This window comes from Rousettus aegyptiacus, unplaced genomic scaffold, assembly GCF_014176215.1.
Source record: "Rousettus aegyptiacus isolate mRouAeg1 unplaced genomic scaffold, mRouAeg1.p scaffold_m13_p_3, whole genome shotgun sequence".
NCBI lineage: Eukaryota > Metazoa > Chordata > Mammalia > Chiroptera > Pteropodidae > Rousettus > Rousettus aegyptiacus.
Window position 1 is genome coordinate 44,240,170 of NW_023416306.1, and position 12,493 is coordinate 44,252,662.

General features: G+C 37.7%; 1 protein-coding gene across 16 annotated transcripts in view; it reads left to right on the plus strand.

Annotated features, from left to right (window-relative positions):
- TRPM3 (transient receptor potential cation channel subfamily M member 3) overlaps positions 1-12,493 on the plus strand; it is a 482,939-nt gene that overhangs the window by 383,034 nt on the left and 87,412 nt on the right. For 9 of the 16 annotated variants that reach the window (XM_036217932.1, XM_036217937.1, XM_036217934.1 and 6 more), the window contains 3 exons: positions 3,872-3,922; positions 11,201-11,236; positions 11,400-11,540. In XM_036217932.1, coding sequence (XP_036073825.1) covers positions 3,872-3,922; positions 11,201-11,236; positions 11,400-11,540 — 228 coding nt within the window. The remainder of the gene's footprint in view (positions 1-3,871; positions 3,923-11,200; positions 11,237-11,399; positions 11,541-12,493) is intronic. The other 7 variants (XM_036217935.1, XM_036217939.1, XM_036217936.1 and 4 more) reach the window with 1 other exon arrangement.

The window sequence follows — 12,493 nt, forward strand, 5'->3', positions numbered from 1 at the left end:
AAACCTAGACCAAAAAGCGAATCGGTTTATTCATGGTCACAAAACTCCTAAGTTAAAAAAGAGGCTAGTACTGAACCAAATCTTCTGTCCCAGAGATTATTCTTCCCCTCGTTTGTCACAGTGTTTCTCTGTGCCATCGTCCACAGTACTAATGAGATGGAGCTTACTGACCTACTCCCAGCCAGTGGTCAGTGTTAGGTGGTATCACCCGGGCTCTATCTTACTCCCACTGCTGGAAGTAGAAAACAGATCAGCAGAGTGGCTCCAGGTTTCAGATGCTTTGTTGTTGTTGTTCAGCACACCAAGACTTTCGGGAAGAACAATGGACCAAAATAGTGAAGTAGGAGGCCCAACCTTCCACTTTCACAAAAAGCTTCACAATCAGCCTTAGAATAAATGGGCACATTCCTAGAAACATACAACCTACCAAGTCTGAATCATAAAGAAATAGAAAAATTGAACAGCTGAATAACAAGGAAAGAGATTGAATCAGAAATCAAAAACCTTCTAACAAAGAAAAACCCAGGACCAGGTGACTTCACAAGTGGATTTTACCAAATGTTTAAAGAATTAACCGCAATTCTTTTCCAACTTTTCAAAAAAGTTGAAGAGGAGGGAATACTCCCAAATGTATTTTACAAAGCCAATATTACCTGGATACCAAAGCTAGATAAGGACACTACAAGAGAAAAAAAAAAAACAAAAACTATAGGCCAATATTCCTGAGAGAGATATAAAATTTTTCAATGAAATACTAACAACTAACAAACCAAATTCAATAGCACATTTAAAAAAATATGAGCCATGATCTAGTAAGATTCATCCCTAGTAAGGCTGGTTAAGCATATGCAAATCAATAAATGTGATACATCACAATTCTAGAATGAATGACAAAAATCATATGATCAGATAAGTTGATACAGAAAAAGTATTTGACAAAATTTAGCATCCTTTCTTGATAAAAACTCTGAACAAATTGCATACGAAAGGAGTACATTGCAGCTTAATAAAGGCCACAAGGGACAAACACACAGCTAACATCATACTCAGTAGTGACAGGTTGAAAACTTTCCCTCTGAGATCAGGGACATGACAGTGGTGCCCACACTCATCACTTCTATTCAACATAGTATGGGAAGTCCTCTCCAGAGCAAGTGAAAGAAAAAGAAAAAAAAGACATCCAAACTGGGAAAGGAGAAGTAAAATTGGCTCTGTTGGCTGATGACATAATCTTGTATAGAGAAAATTCTGTAGACTCCACCCAAAAACTGTTAGAACTAAATGAATTCAGTAAAGTTTCAGGATACAAAATCGACATTCAAAAATCAGTTGCATTTCTACACACTAATAATGAACTATCTGAAAAGAAAATAAAGAAAACCATCTCATTTACAATAGCATCAAAAACAATAAATTACTGAGAAATAAATTTAACCAAAGAAATGAAAGACCTATCCACAAAAAACTATAAGCCACTGATAAAACGAATTGAAAAAGATACAAATAAATTGAAAGATATCATGTGTTTTTGGATAAGAAGTGTTGATATCGTTAAGAGATCCATACTACCCAGAGCCACCTATAGATTCAGGATAATCCCTTTAAAATTCCAATGGCATTTTTCGCAGAAATAATTTTTTAAAAAATCCTAAAATTTGCATAGAGCCACAAAAGACCCTGAATAGCCAAAGCAATCTTGAGAAAAAAGAACAAAGGTGGAGGCATCGCACTTCCTGATTTCAAACTATATCACAAAGCTATAGTAATCAAAACATATGATATTGGCATAAAAATAGATACATAGACAAATGGAACAGAATTGAGAGCCCAGCAATAAACCCATGTATATGTGGTCAACTAATAATATTTGACAAGGGAGCCAAATATAAAAAACACTATGGAGGTTCCTCAAAAAATTGAAGGCAGAGGAGTGGGGAAAATGGGGAAATATTGACCAAAGGGTACAAACTTGCAGTTATAAGTTCTAGAGATGGATGTAAGGTACAACATGGTGACTATAGTTAATATTGTATACATGAAAGTAATATTGTATGCTATGAAAGTAGAGCTTTAATGGTCTCACTGTAACAACAACAAATGATAATTATATGAGAAGGATGTATTAGCTAACTTTATTGTGGCAAACATTTTACAATATATACTAGTATCAAATTATTACATTATACACCTTAAACTTACACAAAGTTATATGTCAATTATATCTTCATATATCTGGTATGAGGAGAGTAAGAATAATGGGTTTTTAGTAAAATCAAAAAGTAAAACAGAGTTTAATGACTTGCATGCCAATTAGAGAACCAAAGGAATAGAGTGATGTATTCCAATAATTGGAAAGAATTAAGTAGGAAAGTTCTATATCAAGAAAGGCCCATAGAGGGCATCACTCCACTCACCTGGTAGTGTTTTTCAGGAGTAGTCTGTTGAGGGTTATGGGACAGCAAAGGACCTCAGTAATAATAATAGCTATCATTTAGAGAGTGCTAAGCTCTGCTTTCATAGTTTTATAAACATTTCATCATTTAATCCTCACAACAACTCTATCGAATAAGTGGTATTATTATCCTCACTTTGGAGATGGTAATACTGAGTCACAGTGAAGTGTCTTGCCTGTGGTCACAGCAGAGGCAGGCTTTCTGTCTCCAGAGTCTGAGTGCTTAATTCCTGCTCAATATTGCATCTCTCAGTGAAAAAAGAGTTCTGACAAGTCTGTCCGCCTGAATGAACGGGTAGCTGAAGTGGTACTCTGGGACTGTCTCAGTCCTTGAATGTGTTCCAGTTGTCTTTAAGGACTCACCATCAGTGTTTGAGATCCTCCGATAGAGTCAGCGGATTTAGCAAATAAAGATACAGGATGCCCAGTTAAATTTGAATTTCAGATTCTTAAAAAATGACGATTTGTAGTATAAATGTGTCTCAAATATTGCATAGAATGTACTTATATAATAAATTACTCATTGTCTATCTGGAATTCAAATTTAAGGAGGTGTCCTATATTTTATCTAGCATTCCTATTCCTGAGAAACAGTTGGGTAGGAAGCGATTTCATTTTATTCCTACCTTAAGCAAACAAACAACTTCTTCCCAAGCCTTTCTTTTTCTCAAACTTCCTTTTTCTTCAGACTGGGTTTTAGAAAACCACCACCCAAGAACCAAATCCAGCCCACTGCCTGTTTTTATGTGGCCTGCAAGGTGAGAACAGCCTTTTATATTTTTTAATTGTTGAACAAAAATCAAAACAAGAATGATATTTTGTGACATTTTAAAATTATAGAAAATTTTACTCTCATTTTGTGTTTACAAATAAAGTTTTATTGAAACATAGGCAAGCTCATTTGCACTCATTTGCTTAGGTGTTGCCTCTGGCTACTTTCACACAACAGCAGAGTTGAGCAAGTGCCTCGAAGACCAAATGGCCCACTAAGTCTAAAATATCGATTATCTGGCTCTTTACAGAAGATTACCAACACTAGCTTAAACAATTTCACATTGTTTATGGGTAATAAACAAGTTGCCAGTTGGCAAGGTGCCAAAGCATAGTTACAATGTGGTAAATTGGCCCCTTTGTCTCTCTGAGCTGCAAAACTAGCCCCTTAAATGATGTTTTGGCCCAGCTGTTAACAGAGTTAATAGCTTCCTTTGTAAAGTTTGAACCTAGGACCTGGAACCACAAGCCCAAAACTCTATACTAGTGTTTATTTAGAAAAGACAGGTTCAACTGAGCAACTACAACAAGCTTCATCCTAACAACTGTCCCCTCCACTAGCCAGAACCCTTCCTTCAGATCCTTCTTGCCTTGCCAGTGAGAGCCCCTGACTAGCAAAACCATTTGATTCTTCTTTATTGTTTTCAGAGACATGGGCCCTCAAACACATTGTACCACTTGGTCAGGGATGTCAAAAAGGTAAGAACCCTCTCGACTGCAGGTCGGAGGCCCTGTCTTGATTGCTTCCTGTGATTAGAAAGCACCTCTGTTCTGCATTGCATGAGCTGCCAGAGTATTCCTGTCTCTGCCAGACCCCCCTCGTTTCAGGACAGTGTGTGTGTGTGTGTGTGTGCGCGTGTGTGCGCGTGTGCGCGTGTGCGCGCGCGCGTGCATGCACTTTTAACTCTGACATCTCTGCTTACAATGTAGCTGCAATTTTATCTCATCTCTGCGGTTTTAGATGCTTTCATTGGACGCAGTGCTTTTGGATCGTGGAACTCTAGGCTTTTCCCCGTGCCATGTGGATTTATGCCATTACCTGTATTTTTCTATATGCCCCTCACTGTTTGGAGATCTAGTTTCCAGGCCATCAGCGGTATCTTCACTTAATAGCTCCTGATGCAATGTATGACTGTCACTTATAGCACTATACCAGTATGGTGAGCATAGCCCAAAAGTCTCAGGGAAACAGGGGCTAAAACGCATGTGTGCATTTCCTTCTTCTAACAATTTATTTTTTCCAGTATATTTTTTCACAGTTATTATCTAATTTGACAGGGGGGAAAGGCCAGTAGGTTTGAATCAAGTAGATTTATTCTCATTTTACAGATGAGGAGGCTGAAATGCAAGGAGTTGAGAACTGTATTGAGTGGTTAGTGAAGAGCTAGGGTGAGAACTCAGAATCTTTGATTAAGAATAACAAAATAATAACTGCAATTTAGTGATGACTAGGTGTGTGACACTGATCTAAGCTTTCTGTGTGGCTTAGCTCATTACATCTTTATGACAATTCTATGAAGTAAAATTATGTTATTATTATTATTTTGTTATTACTATTTCCAAGTATGGATGAGAAGAGCGAGGCATAGGGAGGTTACGTTTAAACTTAGCCAAGTGCTTGTTCTTTCGCCCCATACAATCTCTTTCAGAGGTAGCTTCGGTCCTGAGCCCTTGATGGCATTCCCAGAAAGTGATGTTTTAACTCTGACCGATAAAATAGCTGGTGACACTTCCCCCACCCCATATTCATGTGCACGCGCACACACACATTCACACATGCACACACACACACACACACACTCGCACACACACACCTACCTATTTGTAGTAATTCTTCACTGAAGTCCAGAGAATATAGAGAAAGCGACAAAGTAAAGTCAAAAGACAGAGTCCAATTCTTTCATGTCAAAGGAATTCATTGGCTAGAACTGACCTTTAGGTGCCCTGAAGCAATTTTTTTATTTTTCTTTCAAAAGGGCAAGCAAAGGTCCTGGGGCTGCTTATAATGCACCTATTAACCCTCTGGACCTTTTTCATTCACATGAGTGAGTGAAGCCTCTAGTTCTTTCAAAGCAAGGGGAACAGACAGTGAAGAAGCTGTAGATTCAACCCAACAACTCCTTTGCCAAGGTCACATCTTTCCTTGGTCTGCCCTACTACAAGCCATCAGCATACCTGCCCTCAACAAACACATTTCTCTTTCCTTCAGGTCTCCTAATTTTGTTTACTTTATCCTGGCTTAAAATTGCCTGGAAACTAAATAGGGGGAAGGATCTTGGAAGATTCAGTCTACACATTTCATGTTTATTCTTTGCCAAAATATTTGTTGCTCAGATTCAATAAAATGTCTTGAGTTTTTCTAAAATAATAAATTATTGTTTCCCTTACCTTAAGCTACTCCATGTCACCAAAGGAACTGGGAGGCCATCTGTGCCTTATTCCTCAGTCCCGCACATCAGCCAATCCAAACTTTCAAATAAATTTACTCAGTCACCTCCATCACTCAGGTTCTCAGTGTCCTGCCTGATTTTTCAAAGGGGTTTTGCAGCTAGATTTTACTGGGTATAAATGATGAAAATCCTTTTTATTAGGTTTTCTTTCTCGTAGGACTCTGTTTTGTGATATCATTTTCTCTTTTCTGAAATCCCATAAGCCACTTATATTTGCTCTCATCACTTGTATTACATGTTTTTAAGGTGTTTTTTTAACTTCGTAGCTAAAGAGATACCTCAAAAATAATAACTAACAAAAAAGAATAGGATGGTAAGAATTTAAGAGGAAAGAGTATTAGAAGCAGTTATAGTTTTCTTTTAAGTGTTATCCAAGTACTAGAGCAAGAACATAGTTATATAAAGATTCATTTACTTACTAATTTAATAACTTGAAGAAAATAACAAATCACTGAGGATAGTACTGAACTGGCTTAGGAACAATTTATTCTTTTACCTGGGAATTGAGACTGCCAATGAGGTGGGGAGAAAAAGAAAACCTATATTTAGTCTCTTCTCTTGGGAAGAAATAGGAGCAGGAAATGCAGACTCCATTGATTTCTATGATAAAGGCAAGTATCTGACTATTGAAGAGCAAGAAAGAACAACAGTGGTAGCCAAAGGAGCTGGAAGTGTCTATACTTTATGTTATGCGTATTAAGGGAGCCAAAAATGAGGGGGTTTGTTTGTGATGTTTTAAGAAGTGAATGATAGAGAAATAACTATTGGTGCACATCATGTCAGATAGTTCCAGATGACTTCCAGCAATTTAAACCAATAAGATATTCAAAGTCTACAGAAGCTAGGTTTAAAATGCTAAGAAAATCTTGGACAATTTAAGCTATTTTCAAAATTAAGCAACATGATAATAATTAGCATGTGCTTTGTGCTTTATGACTATAGGACTTTATGTACACATATTAACTGATTTACTCTGTGACAAAAATTACTAGTAAGTGATAAGCCCTGTAACAAAATGTTGTTCGTAAGTTATGAAGACAGTTCTAGACCTGAAACACAGTGTTTGATAATATGTCTGTAAATGAAATGTAAGTAATTCTTATGAGCCCAGGGAATACAATTAGGAATTATCAGACTATCGTAAATTAACCAGTATGACATCTGTAGGTCCAACTATCCTTTGAAATAACAGAACTCAAATTGGAGAATTGCTCCCAGGCTAGTTTCAAACTCTCAAATTATTTACATCAAGGGAGAAATCTAGGAGCAATGAAGTAAAGAGCTGATGTTCAGCATCAATCAGAAATTTCAAATGATATCAGCCAACCCAATTCCCTGAACTGTTTTCATGCATAAATCCATTGGATGTACCAATGCTCTCATATTAAACCAAAGTGGGCCGAGTCTGTCTGCTTTTTTGTGAAATCTAACTTGCCATTTTAGTAGCTAACTGTCTGCTCAATTTGTGCCTCTGTATGTTTTAAATTAGTTTTTCTTAAATGTGCTACTACTTCAGATTACTTATACTATCTCTCCCCACCAAAGGAGGATGATATTTAAGTATTATAGAGAAGTAGTGGTGAAATTATGATAGTTAAAAATTCATTCACATGAGAATCAAGACCCAGAGCTTTGCAGAATGAAAAAAAGAAAAGCATTTCCCTTTCGGTAAAGAAAGGACGTTTTCATAATCCCACCTGCTAAATTCATGCAAATTTATAAAAGCATTCTTAGTTTTTAAAAAATGGATTGCCCAGTCTATTACCATACCAAAGATTGGGGGAATGTTGTCTTTTTCTGTAAATTTTCACCGAACGGTCTTTTCCCCACTCTTCTTTGGTAGACCTGAAAAACAGCTATGATTTTACACGTTATACACATCAGAAGGAAACAATCTTGGTTTGAAGGTTTATTGTAAGTTTCCAAGATAAAAAGGTGTTTCCTAAACAGCTGAAATCTGATAGGGATATCATGAGCTGACATCTGAAAAACAGAGTGCATTTAGAGGAGCAGATCTGATAAGTAAATTTAAATTGTTCTTTTAATTAAAAGTAATCCTTAGGCATAGCATGGATTACAACTCAGTTTCAAAGTAGGAGCTCGTAGCATGGAAAAAGGAGACAACATTTTCAAGTTGTCAAATTGTACCTACTCATAGACACAAGTATCTCCGTTTTATTCTGTGGATCAAATTACTGAATCACGTGGCTTGCCATGTGTTGTTAAGGCATAAAATGGGAAATAAGTGTTCAGGCTTCACCAATTACCAAAGTAATTACCAAAAAGGTGAGGGGAGAGTAACAGAAACAGCTGGCAGGATTATTACTCCAGTATCATGGTCGACTTCCTATTTGAAAAGGACCTCAGCAAAGGAAGACTCCTCCAGAAGGTTTTTGGACATTACTTGTGGTGTGTGAGGTGCCATGCACTGTCTCTGCTTTTACCAGAGGATGCGATGAGCACAATCTTATCCTCATCTATCCCTTTACCATCCCTCTTCTCCAGTCCCCACCTCCACTAACGAAACTTCAGCGAATTAGCGGAAATTGCACCAACCCTGGACAAGAGTCTTTGCCCAGTAACCTGGCAGCAAAGAAATCAGAGCGGCCTGCCAGGTGGTCAGACAATTGGACCTTTAGAAATAGACAAGATCTTAGAAGTATGTCCAAACTGCCTGTTTTCAAAGTGTAAACCGAGGTACAGAGAAAGGTTGTGATCTGTCCAGGGTCACTTGAGGGGCAGAGCCAGCCCAGTGCTATTTCCACTGTGGGGTCATATTACTGTCTATTCTCTGTACATCTGTAACATCTGTAGGTCATAGGTGGTCAAGGCCATCGGCCCAGCACCTCAGACATGTACCAATGCTGCCATCCCCTTCGGAGTTCACCCAGGACACAGGCCTAAATTGTATCCAATTTTATTGACTTAATGAAATCTATTTCTTCTTTCCCAAAAGGTTTCCACTCTTCCTAGTAAAAATTGTGACACTAACTTCCCTTCATTTCTCTGCTCCCAAAAGCCTCTGGAAAGAAGCAACTGTAATCAGTCTTGCAGACTCAGTTCAAACACATTACTTGGTAAAGCAAGCTTTCCTGCCTCCAGATATCACGTCGACAAAAGCATCTGACTCTCCCTTATCCCAAATCCTCCAATTTGCTCTGTATTTGGATACACCACCTTACTACACAAATAAAACAGAACTCGTTGGTGGTAAATGCTGGTGAGGGAGAAATCCTTTGGCTTCAGTTAGGTGAACATCGCCCTCTTGTGGTCAAAAAAATGCAGGCCTGTTCCTCTCCCTCCTTCACTCAAAACTAGGTAGAACTCAGTATACTCCCAGAATCCTTTCTTCTGTTTCAGACCAGATCGTACATATGTCACTCTGAATTAATCAAGCTTTATGTAAGAAGGTTCTAGAAAAAGAAGATTTCAACACCTTCTTTGGTAGTCTAGAAACCTAACAGCCCTTTATGAATAAAGTAATTTGCAAAAATGTTTTATTTGCCCCTCTCTTAAATTATTTATTTTGAATTTTAGTATTATCACTTTCCTGACAACCCCCACTCTTACAGTCGCCTCAAATGTATAAATATTGTGACTCAATATTGGTCTTCAGGAGATATTGGCTCTTGTTCTTAGAATTCAAACCAATGCTTTCACACGGGTTTCTCAAGAGAAAATATGTAGGTGTTAGGCTCACCATTACCTACGGTTTAAATTTAGAAAATTGTTATAGGATTAAAAATAGGCACAAAATTATAGACTTGCTATGATTGCCTTTCAATAGCATCATAATAAATTCCTTGGGGATTTTACCAGACCCTGGTACTTGAGCATCACAGCTCCTAGAGGCCGTGAAGTTCAACCTTTCTTTCCTAGGACCAAGACTGATGCCTAGAGGGAAAACAGCTGACTTGTGAAGAATAGGCAGAAGCCCAGAGTAGTTAAGTTAATTCACTCACAGCCAGCGCCCCTTACTCTGCCTGTCTCACAGTTTGCAGAGGAAAATGACATGGATGGGGTGAGCCTCTTCTGGAGGTCATCCTCATAGGAGCCAGGTTCAATGAAATGAGGTTAAAGCAGGTGTGTCCAGGCTCTGGGGCTCTTCTACTCTTGAAATAACAAGCTTTCTTAACCATCTGGTAGAGCTAGACCACACAGAAACTGCAGCTATGTTAACCTGTCTCAAAGTAATGCAGAAAAGTGGTTGTGCGTATAATGTTTTGAAACTCAGTTTAATGTTTATGGAAAGGGCAATACCTGAAAAGTTACCATCTTAAAAATAAAACATTATCTAAAGTCCCTTTTCAATACTTTTTTCATGCTTTGCATAAAGAAGTTAAACAATTGGTCTTTCTTGATAGCCTAAGAATAGCTTAATTTGGTGATTCATTTAGATTGATGAGATAATCTTCAAACAAAGGAAATTCCAAAATTCTGAGAAAGATGGGGAGGAGAGTAGAGACCATTTATGTGAAAGGACAATTCAACTAATAAAATGGATTTCAGATCTGGTTCTGATGGGCCAAGTTTAAAGGTGGAAGGGATTCTATGCCTCAAAGTGCTTCCACCTCATTTCTGATGCACTTCACACAGTCCCATTTTGCTCAGCCAGCTCAAATTAGGTCCCCAAGCCTGCCTTTTGCCCCAAGTCAAGGGAGAAGTAGAACCCAAAAGGTGGGATAAGAACTAAGTCTAGGGGCAGCAAGGAAGTCAAAGGGCAGCACTGGGATCTCACACACTTGGGCTGCTACATCAATTGCTATCCATTTATTCTTACCCCACTGAGAATGTGGATATAGCAATACATATATTTCAAGTCGAATTTCTGCAATAAACTGAGGCTTTTCCAAAAAGGAGTGACTCATAGACTGTGGCTGTTTGGTTCCGTTACTTAGAACATAATACTAATAAAAACCAAAACTGAGACTTTACCCCAACCACATCAATTAACTTTACTGTTTCACTAATTCATATTTTCAGCAACAACAAGAAGCATTTTGAATGCCAGCCATATACCAGGCACTATAAAAGGCACTGGGAATACAAAGATAAATAGTTAAAAATATTAAGTTATTCCTTTCTCCTTTATCTTTCAACACAAAGGATGTTAATAAATGACTTCATCCTGACATCCATCCTGCTTTCCTTTTATGAAAAAGGTACAAAAATTTCATTGTTAATAGAGGTTTGGTATTTTAAAAAAAGACCCCAGCTCCAAGCCATAGTAATAACAATCACCTTCTGGAAGGAGTCTTCATTTAGTGAGTGTGAAGAAATAAATGATCACAAGAGGGCGGTATCAGGCCTGGGTCAGAGGCAGAGCAGCGAGGGGGGCCTGTTTCTTCTGGGGAACCCAGTTCCTCGCGTCTGGGAGCGATAGCACTTGCCATGTCTAGCATTTTGTTTCTTTCTGCTACACTGGTGTTTTTTTCTCCCCAGCTGAAGACTTGAATAAATATGTTGATTTTCTGTTATTGCCGACGATTACTGCATCTTCTTATTTAACTTATGTCTTCTTTCCAAGCGAGAATATCCAGGTTTCGGTTGGATCTATTTTAAGGTGAATTAATTAACCAGCATAATACTACATTCGTATGTTTCTTTTTCAATTATTATTATTATTTTTAACTCTAAAATAGTTACAGAACACATGGAATAGAATCCCTAGTAAATCACGCTGTCTTTTGGATTTGTTCGTTTGTTGTTTCGTTCTTCCCTAATAGGGTAACCTGCCCCCGGACTACAGAATCAGCCTGATCGACATCGGCCTGGTGATTGAGTACCTGATGGGCGGCGCTTATCGCTGCAACTACACGCGCAAGCGCTTCCGGACGCTCTACCACAACCTCTTCGGCCCCAAGAGGGTGAGGCTTGCAGCAAATTTCGTTTCCTGGACTCTAGTGAGGACTAGAGAGTAACAGATTTAGGGTGTGGCTTCTTTCTCTCCGAAAATGGGAGATCAGAAGAGAAAGCAACTGCCCAACCTCTTCCCTGCACCGTCAAATCTACTGGGGGGAAAAAGAAAAGAAAAGAAAAAGAAAAAAATATATGTGCCGGGTGGTACACTCCTTTCTTTTCCTCACTAGGTCCAATTCGAATCAGAAACTGGCACTGAGAGTGAGCCTTAATGATCAGAGAATAGCAATGAAACTCAAACTAATCTTTTCACCTCAGCAATTTTCTTTGGTCTTGGAATCTACTACACTTTTAAAAATTATTGAGGACTCCAGAAAGCTTTTTCTATGTGAGTTCATGCTGGAAATTAAAATTGAGACTTTAAAAAATATTTATTAATTAATTTTAAGAAAACCATAAGAAGCCCATTCATGACATGTTATCAGAGATAAATGTTTATGAAAAAAATATGTTTTCAAAACCAAAAATTAGTGAGAAGCATTGTTTTACATTTTTTTGAAAATTTCTGTAATGTCTGGCTTAATAGAAAAGAGTTTCATATCCACTTTTGCACTCAGTCTGTTGCAAGATGTTGTTTTGGTTGAAATATATGGAGAAAACTTGACCACATAAATACATGACGAATATGGCAAGTATATATATAAAAAGTATTTTAATCATGTTTACAGATAATTATAGATATTCTTTTTCAATGCAATATCAAAATCAAACAAGTGGCAATTTCTTGAAGATTAGTTGCAACATGAAATATAAAACCATGTCAATGAACTTTTCATAATCTGTTGCATTAAAATCGGCTGGTCTATCTCGTACTTTATATGGATCCTTTAACATCATAGGTTGCTCATTGTAAAATATTGGTTTGTTGAGTTATGCAAATCTGAATGTTGACACATTGCAT